Here is a 21,220-nt window from a genome sequence, read left to right on the forward strand (position 1 = left end):
GCATTTCATAAAGGCTTTTCAGAGCACAGTGAACATGGTGTCAAGGAGAGAAGTGAGAAAATATATGAGGAGTTTCACACCCAGCACTCCTACCTCCAGTGGCATTACACCATTTTTAATTATCCTCAGAGTATTTAATCTGCCAAGGTTGAATTAGAATTCAGCTCATTTTCAGCAGTGGGGAACAGGGGGCACCCACTCTCACACCAGGGAGCTATTCATTACTTTTACAGTTGGCACCTGCGCGACTTCACTGAACAGCTCTGGGGTTATGTGCTTTACTAAAAAGTCCATCAGCAACTCTCCATTTAGTATTTTCACTTTGAGACCAAATTTGAACTGATGAGTGGCAAGTCTAATTGCTAAAACCAATGGCTTTAGCTGCCCCCAACATATAGTCAGCTCCCGTCCCTTCCCATTATGTTCCGATAAGATGAAGTTGATAGTATTTTCAAACCAAGACAAACATTCAGTTTACTTTAAAAAACTCAGTAACTGCCAACAAGACAGATTCTTTTTGTATTATTTGTTCTTGGACGGTTCTATGGACAGCAAGCAGCAATCACACTGTAATATACAGACATGCTAAAAATGTTATCTGTTTAACCAGATTTCACAGTTCTTAATAGCCAAGTGTAAGCGGTCAAATTTAAAGGATCAGCAGTAGTTACATCTAGCATATTTGACATTTCCATTGAATCCATTGTCTGTCCACATTTCAGCTTCTCGCCAAATACATTCAGCACGTTAAATTTGTGCTATTGTGTTGTGATGGCTCCATTAGCTCCTGTGTCTGTCCAAATGAAATGCATTCAAGGGCTGGGTCAGTATCCTTCAAATGTAACCACTTCTAAAACCATCAGAACCTCTTTATTTGCAGCTGACTACCTGCTTATGAGGACATTATTCACAGCATTTTCCTGAGGTCTCTTGAAATGAAATCTTATACATTGACATCTTAAATGGCAACACAATTCTCTGTATCATCATATGGATGGATCTAAGTAATATCTCACCTGTTTTGGGGCATTGTTTATTTCTACCCATCAGTCTTTTATAAAACGCAAAATGATTGAGGTTTTGGAGTGTGCACACTTCTCCTTAGCACTGCACCCACCTGTCAAAATTGAGCCATTAAAGCATATCCTGAGAATCCCATCCTTCCCTTAGGTCTGCTCTCACCTTCTGTTGATTGACAGTTAGGCGTGCCCTCCTTCCCGACAGCAGCATTCTCAAATTCCTCACCCACCACGGCACTGTGGTTCCCAGTCTGTCTAACAAATCAGCTTGAATTAGAGTCCCATTTGCCGTCATCACATATGTTTGATTACATGCCTCTTGCTACTCCAACAACTAAATGCGGATAAATTGCTGATCCATCTTTCTACATTAGCGCCTCTGTTCACTTTTGTTCATCCTCTCCTGTGCAGTGCTCGATGCAACAGCAGTGACATGTGCATTGTGTCAGCCACAGGGGGTTCAGAGCAGCTGGTGACTGCTTCCCTCCAACAAATGAGTGTGTGTTTGTTTACAGTCGAGGCTCCCCCACCTGATGGCGGTCTGTGAGGTCTGAGGCAACTGCATTAGAGTGCCTCTTGGCAAATTAGGTACATCATCAGGATAGGGCAAAATAGGACTGAGATGGGGTGCAGGTGCAGGACAGACCACAGTTTGTATTGATTAACTGAAACTATGATGATGGTGCAAGTACAAGTTTATGAGATGCAAGACGTGTTGGTCCCCCCTCGTGGATGGGGGTCTTCATACCATAGTATGGCTTTGGCAGCAACTGCATAACTGTACATTAACATAAATGCATAGTCATTTCTAATATTCTCATCAACGGAAATTGTAAATCCAGCAACTTCAAATCAAGAGCAACTGGACGTCTTATGTACAGATCCTGCTGACTGAAACCCTGGTTCATCTTTGAAGAGCTAAATCTGAGTTTTTTTCAAAATATGCTCCTGGGCACTGTGGGCTGATTAAAGTCATAGGGGTGTGGAACTTTTGTGATTGGGTTTTCTGTTGATTGATGGTGTTTTAAGGTATTTTGAAGGCAAAAGGTACCTTTCACCGCTGCTTGTTTTCCTTTGAGGTTTTAACCCTGTTAACACAACTCAGACTTCCCTTTTCTGTCCGTTTACAGCTCACTTTCCTTTTAAAAAGTGTCTCTCAAGTGTGAAATTATTTTGGCATGCTGGCTACAATTATATTTGTCAGCAGCTGAAAGTTCAAAGGTGACTTATCGCCTGATTTGGTGATATGAACTGCTTACCTGTGCACTTATGCCAGGCATAATGGATTTGCTGATTTGTATTTTATTGCCTCATTTCCCCAGGTATTTTAAATGGTTGTTTGACATTTGTTAACTGTGCCTCTCTGTTGCTTCATTTCCTGCCCCCACAGCCCCGTGTGGAGGTCACTTCACAGGTTCAGAGGGAACTGTGCTGTCCCCAAACTACCCACATAATTACACCAGAGGCCAGACCTGTGTCTATGACATCTTTGTCCCTGGAGACTTCGGTAAGCATTTCAAGCATTATTTGCACATAGTTGCAGAAAATTGTTATTTATTCTCTTCAACTGCTGCTTATAGCCCATACAGTATGTGGTGCCGGTTTCCAGAAATATTTTTACTTCAAACATGAAGTGAAAAGAGGAGGCTAAGAGAGATAATTGTTTGTGTTTGCTGTGAGTTTTGTGTTAATGATGAGGAAAGAGGATAGTCTGTGAAGAAGCAGAGGCTTACTCTCAAAGCTGGTCATAGGTGACAGAATCCTACCAAACAAAATGTTCAGACTTGCATTATTCATTTCCCTGAAGCACTTAATTTGTTTTTCACGCATTTCAGTAGTTTGTAAGTGTGGATTGGTTTGGTTACAGCCATTGACACTCAGGTTAAATGCTTGTCTGTAGCTGGATTATTATTCAATCCCTGTATACTTCCTTCATATCTGACAGGTGAATTGACTCACAGTGGTGTGTTTTCTATGAAATCAAATTTAATCAATACATGCATGTTAGAATCCCATACACCAACACGCTGCAGGGGGACTGCTGCACCTCATCTGACTGTTTCACACTTTCACGTACAAGCTGAAATTCAAGCTGAGAAATAGCAGTGCCTGGGCTTCAGCAAGACACATGAGCACTATAGGATCAGGGAAGACAAAAAAATGATTGTGTTGACATGACAAATACTCTGTGCCATAGGTAATGGAGACGAAGGTCAAGTAGCGAAAGACTGTGGGCAATAGATGGAGCAAGAAAATGCATGGGTACTCAGTTTATCCAAGTGCCTCTGTATATACATAATTCAACAAAGATCTCTAGAAGACCTTGATGCGCTTCAGCTCAATATTCCATGTTAGTCATAAAGAGCTGCTGAAATCGTAGGCAGAGGTTTTTATTCTGTAAAGCCCCGTGCTTATGAAACACAGATTAATCCCCTGTGTGATGATCCAGCCCGACAGTTTACATCCTCTGTTGCTATCTCCCACTGCTCATGGAGTCCAAGAACCCACAGCTCTCTCTTTTTTTATTTTATAAATATTGCATACAAATGCAGCCTTTGCTTAAACTGCCTGCAAAAGCTTAATGGAGTGTGGAAGTCGCCGAGCAACATTCCCACCTGGGCCTGCAAATTTATTCCAGGGAGTGCAGACACAGAGGCTATTGAAGAGTCCCACTGATGATGTACAAGACTGCTGTTGCGTGGCTTGATGGAAATGTATTCTGAGTAGCCTAACAAAGCAACTAGGGTTCACAGCTTGGGTAGAACAAATTATAAATGTTGAGAATACAACTGGAGGTATGATGTAAATCCTAAATTATCTAAAGGATGTGCCCCTCATTTCACTAGTAATATACGTATGAATGTTTGATAAAGAAGCCAGAACAGATAATGGCCCTGCACATTGTAAATGATAAACAAACTCTAAGCTTACAGCTTGTTGTTGTAATGACAATTGACAAAACGGAGCTTATTCCATACAGTCTTTCCGTTGGTGCTTTTAGAAAATGAGCCAATGACTTGTTATACAGTCCAGCATATTTCAACCTCTGAACATTATTTATTGTTTGTTTATTTTAACCTCATTAAGTTTCTGAACTTAATCATGTGAGTTAAATCACATAAAAAAATAAGCTCAAGTAATGTCTTGATGAATTAATGAAACGGTAAGGACAGAAATTCTGTTCTCTGCTTGGCAGCTGAGTCGCGCCTATAGGCAGTGTGATAGCAGAAATCACATTTCAGTGTCCAGTATACAGGTAATTGAAATTTGTAAGCGCCTAGGGTAGACTATAAAATGTATGTCTCCGAGTCCCTCATATGACCGATAGCGTACCATAAGCCTTTGAGACATTGTGTCAAACTGGTTGAACTGGCAGGAAAAAGGTTAGTGCGAAATACCATCTCATGACACTGGACCAATGACCAGAGGGTTTTACACCTGGGTAGAGGGGAGGGGAGGTCGTGCAGTATTGTGCGGATGTATTTCTTTTGCTGTCAAGCTGTAGCTAAGAGGGCTGTTCTTGATATAAATACATGTGTTGTAAAATGTTTCTTAATATTTGAAATATGTTTCAAGCACACTATGTTAACCTTTTCAGAAAACTGAACAGGTTTAGAGTTAGAAGCAGTACATTTAAATTGAATTAAAGCACGTGCTTTAAATTATTATTATTAGAATATTTGATTAAGTTTATGCCAGTATAGTGCCTGACATCATGGCTGAGTTATGTTTGCCAAAATGGCAATCAGCCATCAGCCATTGGTTGCCAGAATGAAAGCTATGTCTGAATTTTTGATCATATTTAAATGGATTTGACTAAAATCAAGAGACTAAGCGTTGCCAATGAGAAAAAATAAAATTAACAGTGCTGAATAGATGTTTTGTTTTAAATTGCGTATTTACAAGGTAGCCTCAAGTATAATAAGGTAAATTGCACAAGGGAAAATTGTTACTTCCTGTAAGCCTTGTCAGATCTGCACTTGATTAGTCATATTGTATTTATATTTATCTGGATATGCAGCAAACAAGGCAGGTCTGGAAAGTGTTCTTGTTGAAAAGTTTTTCAATGATAACCTGATTTTGTATTATAATATGTGCAGTGTTGCCATATTCCCAGATCTTGGCCATTATTTCACAGATTACCTGGTAACAGGTTGTGAAAAAGAAAAATCCTTTAATTTCAGCTTTGCATGGGCGTAGGTTTCTATATAGATGGTCGTGACATGTCACAACCAATGTTCGAGGATTGCAAAATAGTCACTACCAATATTTGTCTGCTGCTGAGCCAGTAGTAACGTTAGTGAGTGGTAGTAGTGAGCATCTTCCAAACTGTGTCCGCTACTTGAAATGGATAAGAGGAAGAAACAGCTGAGAAACAGCGATTAAAAAGTTGAAGTCTCTGGAGGTGGAGGCTGCTAAATGTGCGAAGTTGACGGAGCTTTTTGGTGCCGGGACCAGTAACACCGACCCGCCAGCAGCCACAGGTGCTGCTGCGCCGGGAGACGAGGGAGGAGGACCTGACGATGATGGGCGAGTGGAGGCAGACAGGGTCAGTAACGTCAGCCTGGGGCTGGCTCGGCTAAATGTTTGAGACATGTCCAAAACAAAGTAAAAAAACGTTTTTACATTGAATGTGATGCGACCTCACTAACTGCATACTGATGAACGTAGCTGCCGCTAATGCTAACGCAGCTGCCGCTAATGCTAACGTAGCTCCTCAGGGACTGAAGTCGTTATTTTCTAACTTTGACAATCTAACATGTGGCAGCACATCAGCCCAGAGTTAAAGGGCTGTGACTGTTGGTAGTTGTGGTTGATTTTGTTCAAATACGCCGAATTGTGATATTATGGGTTATTATTGTTCAGATGATTTAGCTAAGCTAGCTAACAGATGCTAACGTCAGCGGTCTCTTGTTGCCATAGCAACAGTAAACATTCACGTGGCCTGATGAGCTGTAAACAGAGATACAAAACACAAGTAAACCTATAGCAAATAATAAATTTAATTTGCAATATTTACCATTGAATTTATTGTAATCTTTCAATTCATTTATTGTTTACTGAGGTGATAACTATCTAATAGGTATAATTTGTGTGTAAATGTGTTACTTTTACTGTAGTTTTCAAATGGCTGTGTATAGTGTTAGTGTATAGTCTTGAGCATTTTCAGGTCACAAAGATCTGGCTTTTTTGCATTGGGAAACACTAGTAAAGTGTCCTAATGAAAACACGACAAAGCCATTTGACTACCTTGTTCATAAATGATGGTGTCAGGACTTTTTTTTATGACACACACACTTTCATTGATAGGAATACTTGGTTTTGAGGAATGACCTCTATTTTGAGCATGTGACATGCTTTTGCAGGTTATCAACAAGGTTTTGCAGTTTGTACTAATTGTTTTGAGAAATGCACCAACTGTTGTGCAAATGTAAGTAATGATGTGAGAAAAACTCCACCCCGTCTCTGGTTTTGGGTTCTTCCCGTTAGTCTCGTCCCACCCCTGGTCATAACATAACTTCTGTTGTGATTTGACACTATAATGAACAAAGATTGATTGGTTGATTGCTATAGCTGTCAGTTTTAGTCCTTGAGTTCATAGCTACGTGCTTTATTTGTTAACTGCTATCAAGGAATATGACTCTCCTTTGTAGTATGTGTGAGAAAGGACGCCACGAGATTTGTGGACTTCTTCGTGGTGTCCGCTGATAATATAGTGGGCTGGTCTGGACAGAAAATGCCAGAGCTGAATTTTTGTCCCAGTCCACCCCTGGTAATGTCACTACCAAAGCTGAGACCAAACCTACGCCCTTGCAGCTTTGCCTTTGTGACAGAGTAAGACAGTTAGTGATATTTTTCCACATTTGGCTCTCTTGTTGCTGGAGCACCTGGCTGAGTGGGGAAGTAGTGACAGTATGCTCTGTCTACAGGAGTAAGTAAATATGACAGCAGCTCTCTGATTTTCCTCCAATGCCAAGGTGAGGAATTCAGCCTTCTTTATTCGTTGTGCTTGTTTCTTTTTATATAACAGCAGAAACTGGTTGCCAACAGGGGCAGCCAGATCAAGTTATATGTTTGATAGTGGTTGAGATCTTGTTGCGTGGGGCAAATAAGCAGCTTTTATTGTTGAGCCCTGCAGTACAAGTTATTCCCTGCAACTTTGTTTTTTCAAAATACAAGATTTTTGCCTGCATACATAAAAATAATACTAATACTGATGGCATGCTGTAATCAGCAACAATTCCTTCCGTAGTTTTACCTAAAAGCACAGGTTTATAGTGTGTGTTTTAAGATTCTCTAACAGGTTGTCACTGCAAAGGATTGTGACAGTTTTGGGGATGTTTACATGTGTTGGATGTTGGCAGACATTTTGTTTAGTTGTATCATCGTGCGGTTTGTATAGATGTACAGTATTCTATCCAAGTTGTCATAGCTTCTGTCTGACTGATCATACCTTCCTGTGTCTGAAACACATTTTGCCATGCTGCATTTTGAACCTGATATATTAAAATAATGTATGCACATAATAGACATCCATCCATAACATTGTAATACACCAAAGTGTAATGTAGTCCAATCATCATAACAATTGTAATTTAAAAAAAAGAGCTGGTATTTGTCACTAGTGCTTAAAACACACTGTGTGTATATGAGTAAAACGGTTCTACATTCATCTGTTTGTGAATATGTTCGGTGCATAGCCTATTTTACTTTGCACCATTCGGATATCATTAAGGTACAATGTGCATCTGTCTTGCCCTTTAATGTTTAATTATTCTGTCAGAAATAATGGTTGTAGTCATATTTCAAACAATAACTCTGCTTCCTTTTTAAAGAGATGAATTATTCATGGCACTCAACCTTTGCCTTAGGCAATGCTTGTAAACATACAGACATACACTGGCCCCCCAAGAATTCACTCTTGTTTACACGAAGTTCAGTGGCTAGTATATAGCTGTTTTGGGAAGTATAGGGCTTCTAGCAATGTATGGTATTTTCATATGTAAAAGAAGGGAGACTGACTGTAGAGATATTTTGAAAAGATAAAGCCCCATTTTGTACAAAAAAAAGAATTCCTGGACAAAAATGCCAAACCAATCTTCAAGGTAAATTGATTTTTTTTTTTTCAGTCCAAGTTTGTATAGTTTGTTTTTTGCCTAGAGGATTTGTTTGTTTGTTGCAGCCTCCTTTGCAAATATTTGATGGCTCCAGAGGTGAGCCAAATTCCCCCAATTAGCAGGACAGTGTATGATATTTCTTATATGTGTGTGTGTGTGTGTATATATATATATATGTATATATATATATATATATATATATATACTTGTTTTTAACTGGATTGTGCATGAAATATCTCCAGTGAGATGAAGCAACATTCACTCCAAATAAAGTTAATAATGTAGATAACCTTTGAAAACTGGATTTAAAAATCTCATTAAAATTGAGATGACTGTCAGAAGCCATATGCACGACTGAGGCTGATAATTCCAGCTTATTCCTTATGCTCTGGAGTAGCATCATATGAAACTCTAACTCCGTACCTAATTTGGCAAGTTTTTGTAGTTGATCAAATAACCATTAAAAACAGCAAATTTTGAATTGTTTTTAAGTTTGTGAAAGTTGTTTTTCATTCTCTTACCGGAAGGATGCTCATAATGGGTTATTGGTGAATTTGATTTTGTAGACACAACATTCAGTCACCTCTGTTTCTCTGCCCGGGGCTTTTTAAAGCTCCAGTGTATGTGTTTATATAATACAAACAAGAACATATGCATATTGGTTGCCACAGAATGTGTCGGGAGGCGAGACAGGAGTACTGACAGATTGCAGTAATAAATCTGGTCTGTAACAAGATGGACAGAGAATGAGTAAGAGAGAGAGAGAGAGACTGTGGATACTGCAAGAGGTAAAGGGAGTGAGTCTAACAACGAGAAAAAGGCCCATAGATCTTTGCTGAATGTGAAAGTCTCAGAGAGAACAAGTTAGATGGAGAGGGTGATAATGAGTGAGAGAGTTATAATGAGCGAGACAGGGAACAAGAAGAGAGGGAGAGAGAAACAGAGTGCTGCTGAGAGCAATCATAAAAACGTTGACCCCGGGGGCTGATTGTTGACTCATCAGTGATGTTCGCTGGAGAGTAAGATTGTGCCTGGGGCCACCTGAGTACATGACTTGCTACATCCCACACAAAAAACCATTACCTTGTCTGTCTGCGTCAGCTTACAGTTTATACACCAGCCTTGGTGTGATTAACCTTATATGCACTGTGAACTCTGCTCTGGCCCCACCTTGATGTAGGGTATGTTTTTGCTATGTGGCTGCACAGGTGCATACAGTACATATGTCTATGGATGTGTAATTATAGTGTGTCAGATTTGAGTGTGTCAAGTACTCATATGAATGACTGCATTTGACAACCTGTGATTTTCAAGTTGATGAGATTCTGGGTACCCATTGTGTGAGTGTAATGGCTTGTGCTAGTTGACAGATACGCCCCTGAATTGTACTGTACGCTGTTCAAAAATCAACAAGTAAAAGCTATGATAAAGACTTGCAAAAAATAGGTAAAACTGGAAGTGAAAGAAAGCAGTATTGTACACCTGTCCTCTTGCCTTTATTTCTCCTCTCTCTCCATCTTGGAGTGACCAGTACTTACAGCTTTCAATCCACAGTGGGGAGTTTTTACCCAAGATAGAAGCCTAATGGACTGGATGCAGGTTGTGCCAAGGTGCAGCCACATACTTCCAGCCAAAAGGGCTGATGCAATTTCACTGTGATAATGGGTCATTAAAAATATATGCGTCTGTGCTGTCATACAATCCCTCTGGTTTCTGTAAATGAGGCTGGTGTATGCTGTCATAGCCCAGAATCTCAGAAGGCCTGTGCTGCCACAAAGCAAAGACGACAGGTAACTCTTCCATAATGCATAGCCAGAAGGACAAACATATGCTGCCATTTTCCTTCCCTTTTGCTGTTGCCTGTGCTGAGTGTGTCTCCAACACCTTATCTGGGCTTTGTGCAAACTTTGCCGTAAGGCACATGTAGCTAATGCAGTGGCTGTGGGCAAAAAGTTGGCTTGGATTACATTCTAGTTGGATTAGTGGTGTCCTGAACAAATGCTTTTCACAGCATGGCCCAGAGGTAGTTTACCCGAGAGGCTGTGTACCAGTCAGAACTTCAATACCACTCAGTTTAACTGACCAAAAATATTTTTGTTAAATGTTACTCTAATTGTAAACAGATTGCGGTCATAGCAAATAATATTGGTTTTCGACAGACAAGTAGTAAGTTAGGGCAATGTGTCCTGAATTGGCACATGATGATGTCCACAGTGAAACATCCCAATGGGCTATGATGCCCATCTCACTCAGCGAGAAAAATTTGGCTGTCGTCACCAGCTAAGGGCACAGGCATATCAACCCTTACATCCCTGCTGGGTGAGCATCAGACAGACAATCAAAAAAAAATCTAAACGCAACACTTTTGTTTTCTCGGTTGAAGTAAAAGATTGAAGAGTTTTTTTATTCACACAAAAGCGTTATTTCTCTCAGACTGTGAGCACAAATTTGTAAAGTCTGTGTTAGGACAGTGGTGGCTGTCAGTATACATACATGCCCTCTGCCATCTGCTCCGTACAGTCTAAACCGTGATTCATCCGTAAAGGGAACACTTCTCTAAAGTGCTAGACACCATTGAAAGGTGAGCATATGCTCACCCAAGTCAGTAACGACGACAATCTGCAGTCAGGTCAAGACCCTGGTGAGAATGAAGAGCATGATGAGCTTCACTGAGACGGTTTCTGACAGTTTGTTCAGAAATTCTTTGGTTGTGCAAACCAACTGTCGCATCAGCTGTCTGGATGGCCTGTCTTAGACAATCCTGCAGGTGAAGAAGCCTGATGTAGAGGTCCCGGGCTGGCATGGTAACACGGAGTCTACGGTTGTGAGGCTGGTTGCATGTCCTGCCAAACTCTTGCAAATGATATTGGAGAAAACGTATTGTAGAGAAATGAACATTTAACTAAGGGGCACTAGCTCAGGTGCACATTGCTGCAGTCAGCATAACAATTGCATGCTCCCGCAAACTCGCGAAATCTGTACCATTGTGTTCTGTGATAAATTTGCATATTTTTAGAGTGGCCTTCTATTTTGACCATTCCAAAGCACACCTGTACACTAATTATGCTGTTTAATTAGCATCTTGATATGCCATACCTGTCAGGTTAATTCAGTATACTGGCAAATAAGAAGTGCTAACTAATATAAATTTTATCCTATATGTTGTCAAAATCTGAGAGAAATAATTATGTGTGCATAAAAAAGTATTTTCTGTTTTCTTCAATTTGTGGAAAATGGGAGAAAAACAAAAGTGTTGCATTTATATTTTTGTTGAGTGTACATCCCCCTGCCGGGTTGAAATGTATCTTTGTCTGCGCACCACATGTCTCTAACTTAGTTGTGGCACACACTAACAGCAGCTTGCACAAAAGAAACACCGCCACCAGTAAAGTCACAAGCAGCCCAGACCACCTCCGATTGTGTCTAAGTGATCGGATCTCAAAAGCGTCCTTAATGTGTCTCGACGGTGTTCACGCCTGTACTTAGAGCTGTCCACGTGTGATTGGATCACTCAGGACACATGTCAACAGTCATCTCACTTTTATACCTATTTTAGATAAATACTCCACCAAAACTGCTTCATCACTAATGATTGATGATTTGATGTGCTGGTGGCAGGGCTTTGTTGGGATCTAGACTTGCCTGAATGAAGTGGAATAACAATTGCCTTTCTGTGATGCCACTACTGAAAATGTAAACATCAGTCCTGCATTCCAGCAGGACAGTACCACACAACAGGAACCAGTAGTAGTTTCCTTGAATCTTGTCACATGAAGGTGTTTTAAGATAAACTGCATTGTCCTTGTTATGTTTTCTTATTTTCCAGCTGTAGCTTCAGCTCATAAATGGCCCAGGAAGTTGGTCTGCCTCACTGTTAGAAGTGGAACACTGAAAAATCATAAGCTGAGTTGTTTTGGAACAAAATGTGCAGGACTGACCTGTGACACAAAGGAGTCAGCTCAACCTTAAACTCCAAAAAATGATAAGGAAAAGGATACTCTAATAAGCCAGATGGTCTCCAGTATGAGTCTGCACTCATGGATGGATTACAGTGATGAAATGTAATCTGAAACATAGGCTATTTCTCTGTTTTTGCTTAATAAACTTAAAAAAATATCTAAAATATTGAAGTCTACTTTCACATATTTATGTGGGTATAAGTGGTTATTTATTACCAGCACCTGCTGATGAGTCTTAAATTACAATCTAGCAGTCATCTAGCATTGATGAGTGGTAAGCAAGGTGGGTGGCTGATAATTATTACTATACACACCCATGGCAAATATGCTGCATATTTTGCAGATTTGTTTATAAAGGCATAGAATGTGGACTAGACCCTCTCTCTCCCTTACTTTAGTGGCAGACTCTTTTTCTACTAACATTAAACCAGAGATTTATAGTGAGTGGAATCTTATATACCTAATAATACTTTACTTAGCTACATGAAAAAACATTATGAATCTGTCTTGCTGTGAGGCAACAGTGATAGTGTCTGGGTCCCAAAACCTTGTCTAAAAGTAATACTAAACATAACCCAAAGGCAATGCAGGGGTAGATTGGTTTTAGGTTTTTTAAAGACAACCAGCTAAACAGGGTCTCTCTGTTGCAACCAGTATATGTAAGCAAGACAAGACACTTTGGGATTGCAACTTTGCATTGTGGAAATGTTCTTCCTGGCTGGCATACATGAGTTTTATGATAATTCATCAACTACACACAGCACACAAGTGATCCAGAGGGCCATGCTCATTCATTCTGTGGAAGAAAGATCAAATAGCAGTGGGAGGAGAGACTGAGACTGAAAGAGCCTTTCTAAGATTATGACATTTTTCTTCCCTGCTGTATTGTAATGATCCTATGTGCAGCACATGCCCTTGTTTTTGACAAGCAAAGGACTCCATCCCAAAAGCCGAGATGATAAAGAAGTTGAAATGTGAAAAGTACAGTCAAAGTTTATAGTGGAGGAACAGTAGATTTAAGCCAATCAGATATGTTGTCTACGCTGCAGTCTCTTCTGCTCCTATTGTATTTTTATAGGGAGCCCTTACATTTTGTTTACTACTTGATTTCCCCAATCTTTAATACATTATTTGATATTACTTAGCTTTTAAACAGTGATACCCAGCCTCAAAACCCATATTTCAGGAGATGGCCTAATTTCAATTGTGTTGACATAAATCTGGCCACAATATGGACTTTATTGTCAAAGATCATTAATTTCCTGAACTCCCATTGAGCCTGTTTATACCTGGCAGTCTTGTGTGATCCAGTCACAAGTGGATAGCTCTAAATACGTCAGCTCACATGTGGTATTACAATGAGACATACGTCTCAAGTAACCTCTTGAATTTCACATGATTTCACTTCAGCAATGTACATGCATTTAAACATTTAAATCACTGAGACAAACAGGGAAAAAAATATACAAAGGAAGAAATAATGTATTTTAAAAAAAATGTAATTAAATCTAAAAAAGACTCGATTTTTTTTTTCTTTTTTTTCTTAAGGGAGTCTCAAGATATTGCAGTTACTAGTTACAGTTGAAACAGACTCTGTTCACAAACATCTGTTGCTTACCTTGGCAGGTAAGAGAGCCCAAACACATAATTTTCATTAAAGTGGACCAAATGGAAATCAGGCAGTCTGTGTTGTGTTTGTGAATAAATTTTGCCTGTTGTTGTGGTTTCGCAGAGGACATCAGTTAACTAGACTGTCTGTCAGTTTAAACTCATTTGTGTACACATGTGAAATGAATGTGAATGAATGAATGTGGCCATATGTTTCCCAGACCACCTCCAAACGTGGTCTGAAAGATCGGATCTCAATACATCTTGAGTGCATTTACACCTGTACTTGTTTACTTATGTGTAGACGCATATATAATTCCTAATGCTGTTCAGAATATTGGAAGGAAGCAAGTCATTAGGGCTCTTTTACAGCAATGCCCTGTTAATAGTAACAACAAATGGCAGAAATATAGGAAACAGGAATATAAAGGAAATGAAAAACTATTTAAAAAAACAAACTATGGAACAAAAAAAAGTAAGAATGAATGTGTAATTAACAAATAAAAAAAGAACAGATTACATTTAAGGTTTTTAATTTTACTCAGGAAAAATGTATATATAATTACAATTTTGCATTATAATTTCCAGGGATTTGTCTTTGCTGTGAAACTTAGCGATGAGTGGGACATTTTTGACAAATAAAATCACAAAACTATAGCCAGTCAGAAAAGTGGTATCTGAACTTTAGCTTGAACAAGGGTGTCAAATGTAATTGGTAACTGAACTTTGGCACCATCTTGCCAGCTACACACAGTAAAGGTTGTTTTTTCTAGTCCAGTGGTGTGGAGATGATTTCTTAGCACACATTACTTACCTTAACACCATCTGAGCTGAACAGGACTCCACAACATACTTAGACATTGTTACTGAACAGGTGCATCCAGTCATCGCCACAGTCTACACTCTTTCAAATGGATACTTGAAACAAGCCTCGTCAGGAAGCTCCATCATCCCAAAATGGTTCCCGGAACATGACAGTGATCTTAATTTACTTCACTTCCATGCACTTTCTCTTGATCCCAGCCCAGTAGAGCACCTCTGAGATGTGGTGGCAAGGGATTTTCACAGTGTGAATGCACTGGCAAATATCTGAAGGAACTGCGTATATTGAGTTAGAATGAACCAAGAAGAGGGAACATCACTGTGTTGAATCCATGCCTCAAAGAATTTACACTGTTTTGAGGCAGAAATCTCTTACGCAACTTTAGCTATAAAGCGAATTTTGTAGCATTGTAGTGCAGTAGGTGTAAGTGCTGTATGTGACTGTGCTCTTCTTACAGTCCATTTATTTCTGTAAATTATTTTGATGTATGACCATCAAGACTTGATTGCTTTAATCACACCATTAATTCAAACAGTCCCCTGAATCCATTAATATCTGACAGAAACCACCAAGGATAGGAAGGAAATCATCACAGTCTCTTGTCAGATTTTTCAAAATGACTGCTTTCACAAGGAAAACTTTACATTTTTTTATTATTTAAGCTTAGCAGGTATAGTGGTATGAAATGCAGTAATGCCCTAAAGTCAGGATCTAATACCCAAAGAGGTAAGCGATTAAAGTAGCTAACTGCTTTTGGATAATTCAAGGTGAAGATGCAGACATGAAAGTGTTATCCATTGTCCAAGTGCATTGAGTTACACCACCATGACGAGGCCCAGAGGACAAAAGATTCATCATAGTCCTGCATAAATTAGGTAACAAGTTTACAATGATTTATTGACTTAATATGTGGACGTGATTACAGCAAAGGAGCAGATTGGAGTCATGCATGGTTGGCTTTGGATTAGAGGCAGAAACGACACTGCACTTGTGCTCGTGTTTGAGTTTGTGTGTGTTTTCACAGCAGCAGGGGAGTGCAGTCAACATAACACAATGTTGGTATGCTAATACCACAGCAGTGAGCTGTCCCTAAGGGTAAAATCATCTCTTATTCAGACCCTGGTTCAGCCATAGGCATTCTCACTACTCAACAAATAAAGAAACAGGTCTGCCTGTGCTTCTCTGTGTGACTACACCTTTTTGTGTGCATTCATGTGTGTGTTTCCTTTTATGTTTGAGTTTTTTGGCTGTCGTTTGTCCCTGGCTGTTGTGTATTAACTCTGTTTTAAGTCACACAGAATAAGTAGTAAGGCATCATTCTTATAAAAACATAGAAACTGTTACATATACCCCTACTTTTCCTCCTTGCCTCTCGCTCCATGTCTTTAGCACTGTCATTTGGCTGGTCACTAGGTGGTCGGTCCAAACCACCATCTCTTGGGACATAAGGTTCAGCATTGCCTCTCAGTTTTGTTTTTCACTCTGCCTCTCATTCTGTCTCTTGCTGTGTCTTTCTTGGTTATGTGGTGGGTATAATGGTTTTATAGTGCTGTACTGTTAGACCACATGCCAGAGGAGATCCGTACAGCTACAAAGTGAAGACGACAGGAAGCTACTCCATAATTCATAGCCAGAAGGACAAAACATATGCTCACTTTTTTTTTTTTACCTTTAGCAATTGTCTCTGTTGCGTCTTTTTTTTTTTTTTTCACCTTTTCAGGTGGATCTTGTGTGTATTTTGCTTTGAGGCATGTGGATGTGGCTAACACATCTGCGAAAGCAATTACTGGCCAAAAACTGCCTTGCTTTTCATTTAGAAGTTTTAGCCATTTGAAGTGCTCGCCTCACAATATCACACAATTATATTTGAACTACGTGTCTGTCTACCAGTAAAAGCAGCTACTTTCACTGCTACTAGCTAATATATAGAGAAGTGGTAAAGTCTGCTGGTTTAAACAGGTTTACTATCATCTTTAAAATTGCTTCGTATTTGTTCTTTCTTTTTACAAAACAGATAAACAACCAAGACTATTCTTAAGGCTACTTGACAAAAACAATCTGGTCTTTCACACCAGTATTCTCTATGTGCCAAAGCTATAATGGTGTTAATTGCTAACTATTATTCTTTAAAATTAACTATTTTCAAGTGGCTCCACACACTGTATCTTTGAAATTAAGTGAGACCGTTGGGAATTCATTTCTTTGGAATGGTAAAACACATGTAGTTTTAAATTTAATTTTCAAAATCTGCTCCTTATATAGATCAAATCTCATTATGGTTGCGATACCTGGCTCCTAGTTGTGAGTGCTTTGCCATGTGACAGGACTAGCACAGTGTAATCTTGGTGATATGATGGAGGTTTGCCTAAACCGTAGTAAGAACCTGTTATAAGCACTGCATCAATGAATCACTAAGACTGTGGTGTTGTTGTGATTGTTGACAGATATTAGCTGTTTTTTGAAAAACACGATGAGTCTGGCCTGATGGTACACACTAAAAAAAATACATTTTAGAATGAAAGGTAGAGAGAGAGATAGTACAGAGGGGTAGGTCAAGAAAAGAGAGGCGCGTAAAGAATAACTAGTTTTCACAAGATGCCTGTGCACCAGAGGGCGAGATTGAGGCTGTAATTTTACCATTGGTAATGCACACACATACAGTACTTTTATGCACACTAGCATGTACAATAGCACAGACACAAATACACATGGTCTCACGGATGATCAGAAGATCCAGTCGGCCATGTCTTTTCATTTGGCTAGAGAAAGATCAGATTATTTTCAAGGGCGTGTACACATTGATATAATCAGGAATGCTTAATTAGAAATATTCATGCAGGACATAATTTAAATAATTATCTGTTTTTTATCATAATGTCTCAGTAGTTTCCCTTACTTCTTCTTTTTTTTCTTAAGGATGAGATTTAATGAATACTCCTGTGAAACACTGATGTTCTCACATGGTACTTCATTGAGTAAAGGCAGTTTTTTTAGATTAAAGGTCAGACTCTACATAGACATTGTCCACATGCCCTCTCCATGCACTTCACACAGTGTGACACTATTTCATCATTGGTGCCTTTTCAAGTAACCAGCTTAGTCGCCTCAAATTTAGTTCACTTGTTGAGCATGTGAACAAACAACTGAGCAGCATTTGTGCATTCCCAAACCTCTTGCTTTTTATTTCTTCACCCATGTTACTGTAACAGGTTATAGCTGCCATACAGCCTTGTAAACAGCGCGGCTCACATGGCACAGCAAGCTTCATCAAGAGATTCAGCTTGTCGCTATTTATAACACGGTTCTCAGCAAGAACAGACAGTGAAAAAGATCTGGTGATAGTCATATTGTCATAACAGTAACATAACACCTACACCATATAGCCATCAGGTGAAGGGCAGTGTTTTTCCAGTGTGCACGCTCTCCCTATCACTCTGGGTATACAAAAACATGTCCTCATCATTATTGATGGCAATGATCAAAGGCAAACTCTGTGTTGGAAGATAGCGCTGCAGCTGTAACGCTGTCTGTGTGAACACCACATGCGTGCAAGCTGCAGCAATTCAGCGAGGTAGCCATCATGCATAGGTAGAGATAAGCGGTATGTCCCTAGGCTTAGTCTTCAATAACGCTTACACTGCGCTGTCTGTCCATGACATGTAGGATACAGCACACCTTTGTTTTCTTTGTTTCTTGTTCTCCTGCTCAGGCTCAGCCTGCCAGCTTGTGTCAGTCAAACACTGACACGCCCCTCCAGCAGCAGAGAGGACAAGGAGCATTTAGAATATTTCCCCAAAGACTTTTCACTTTCCTTTTCATAATAAGAAAACATTGCATTAAAAATAACACAGACATTATTTTTGACTGAAAAGGGGACTATTAAATGTAGTTTTAGTTTAGTAGTATACACTTTGTATTATTTGAAGGTTGTTCTCCTCCTGTTAAATGCCACAGCTGAGCAGAGAGAAGTATACAATTCAGTGGAATACCTAATTACTGGTTGGAAAATGTCACATACTGTAAAAGTTTACAGTAAGCGAGCAGATACTACTTTGCGTTTGGAGAGAGTGACCTATAAAAAGCTATGATCCAGGAAGCATATTGCACCAGAAGTCACATTTTTATTGCAGCTGTTAATGCTGTACTACATATTTGTAATTTCTCTTAACATCAGAATAAAGTTAATTGGTATTTTGAGGACTAAACAAAACAAACCCTGTGTGTGTGTGTGTGTGTGTGTGTGTGTGTGTCTGTGTGTGCATATTAAGTGCATGGCACATTTCCAGCTCTATACAGAAAAATGGCACAGCTGAGTGAAATAAGCAAACATCTTGAAGAAAAGATAAGATCTAAATAATAATCTGAACTAACCAGTCTAAATGCTGGTTAAATCTGAGCCAACCTGTGCAAACATTCTTTCATGTTATATTATTAATCATTCTCAATTATATTGTCGGCTAAAAATAATTAAAAACTAGAAAATTACCATCAAAATTAAGAGGTGCTGGCTTAGTGGCTGTATTGTACTTAAGCACTCCAGTAAGTACTGGTTTCACAACACTTATATATCAAATAATCAAAACAAGTTGTCAATCAGAACATGGTGCACATTCATCAATTTGTTCATGTAATTTTTCTACTTCTTGTACTTTTTATTTACTACTATATCCCTATATATATATATATATATATATATATATATATATATATATATATATATATATATATATATATATATATATATATATATACACACATATATATATATATACACACAAACAGCACACATGTTGACTGCTGTTACACATGCTATGAGCCACAATCAAAATTCTTTCTTTTTCAGCTGTCTGACAACTGAAAACAGATGTTTAAAAGGAAAAGCGAACCCAAATCACCAGCATGCCAATTCACAAAGGACTAACATTATCACATGACCTTTGTGTTTGGCATGACTTGGTAGGTAATTTGTGGTGAAATGTTGACTACATTACAGACATGGCAGGATTAAGATCACAGAAGTCCTTTGCAATTATTACAAATTACTAGATGTCCCCAAGTAATACTTGTCCTGTGTTGGTAGGGCTGAAGTCAAAATAAAATAATTGTGATGGGGAAAATATCTCCCCTCTGCGTGGTAAAATAACTGGTTTATTACAGTTAGGACACTCTGCTGCTCGACACTGCACTCTCACACACCATCAACCCAGTGCCACTGAGTGGCACCATTATGTGTCATCAGTGCTTTTATGTGAATCAGTCATATTAGACCTTTAAAGCCTGATTTACTCCATGCTGTACGTAAATTCTTCCAACCATATTTTATTTAAAGTTTTTTAAACCGTATTATGACTGATGTATTATGAAATGTGTCCATGGTGCCCATCTGTGGAGAGACATGCAAATTAGATTGGATACATGACCCTTGAAGCAGAAGGGAGTATTTCAGTCAAAACAACATTAACCTCTGTTTTAGCAGTTCAAGGTGTAAGCTTTGTCAAAGCAGTAGCCAGACTCTTGAAAGATTGAAAATATATAATCATTTTTATTCTGCAGCTTACATGGTAATTGTCTCCCTGGGACAATAAAAACCTCAGTGAATGGACTGAATGTTGACGTAAAATGTTTGATTGCCGCAAAATCCACCATCGTGTATTGATGCACCTGTATTTTTTCTCTGTTCTTCGCAGTTCTCTTTGGTCAGTTTGTGGTATTCCAGACTTTGACCAGTGATGTGGTCGAGATCTATGACGGATCCTCCACAGACTCTGCCCTCCTCTCCTCCATATATGGATCACACTCAGGTAAAAACAATACTGTGGAACCCTTAAGGCTATACTAGCTCATCGGTATGAGTAGTTTTATCAGGTACCATTTTGCACTGTGGGAAAGACAGCACATCCATCTCTCAGTTCCATTCAAATCAAATACCTGTTTTTCACAGACAAATTAAAAATCTAAAATCCAAGCATCCTTCATGCTGCCGAGGATACAGTTTTCTCCCTTTTTTACAGTTCTGTAATGATGGTTTAATGAAACACACTGATGATATATAATACATAATGACTTCAATTGAATAAACTCCAGAGATCCCAATTAAATTAACAAAAACAAACCAACTTTAATTTCTTGTCACACTCTACTTGATTAGACTGTGACACAGTGTAAATCTCACAGATAAATCAGATCTGCTGTATCCAGCTACAACACTGAGAACATACTGCAGATCAGATCAGACTGTAGATTTAAATGAAGTTGAAAACTGCATATAAGACACAAACAACCACAAAGATTAATTTACAGTTAATAAGGTCATAGAGAGCCTCTGTTAGTTTGTATGTATATTATCTGTAGATATGTGCAAACACCATCATCTAAATGAGTTTATAATGTCTCCTTTGATTTTGTAATTTAGGTGAGACACTCCCCCTGAGTTCAGGAAACAAGATTACACTCAAGTTCACCACAAATGGAACAGAAACGGCCAAAGGATTTCATTTTGTTTACCAAGGTAAGACTGCTTTTTTTCTGATACTTCTCCAGAATTTTGATGTGGAGACTGATTTGGTGCATGGGAGTGCGTTTTTCTTGCTTTTGAAAAAGAGATACTTCAGCTTTGCACTCAGCACATAAAGGACTGTTGAACAGAGTGCCATTGGTTGTGGCCAGGCATGGCTGATCAGAGCCGGATGATGA

General features: G+C 39.0%; 1 protein-coding gene across 1 annotated transcript in view; it reads left to right on the forward strand.

Annotated features, from left to right (window-relative positions):
• Window positions 1-21,220, forward strand: part of LOC141011963 (CUB and sushi domain-containing protein 3-like) — a 228,382-nt gene that overhangs the window by 110,864 nt on the left and 96,298 nt on the right. Inside the window, exons 32-34 of the mRNA XM_073485326.1 lie at window positions 2,410-2,526; window positions 20,215-20,328; window positions 20,940-21,035. Coding sequence (XP_073341427.1) covers window positions 2,410-2,526; window positions 20,215-20,328; window positions 20,940-21,035 — 327 coding nt within the window. The remainder of the gene's footprint in view (window positions 1-2,409; window positions 2,527-20,214; window positions 20,329-20,939; window positions 21,036-21,220) is intronic.

This window comes from Pagrus major, chromosome 17 (genome assembly GCF_040436345.1).
Source record: "Pagrus major chromosome 17, Pma_NU_1.0".
Taxonomy (NCBI): Eukaryota; Metazoa; Chordata; class Actinopteri; order Spariformes; family Sparidae; genus Pagrus; species Pagrus major.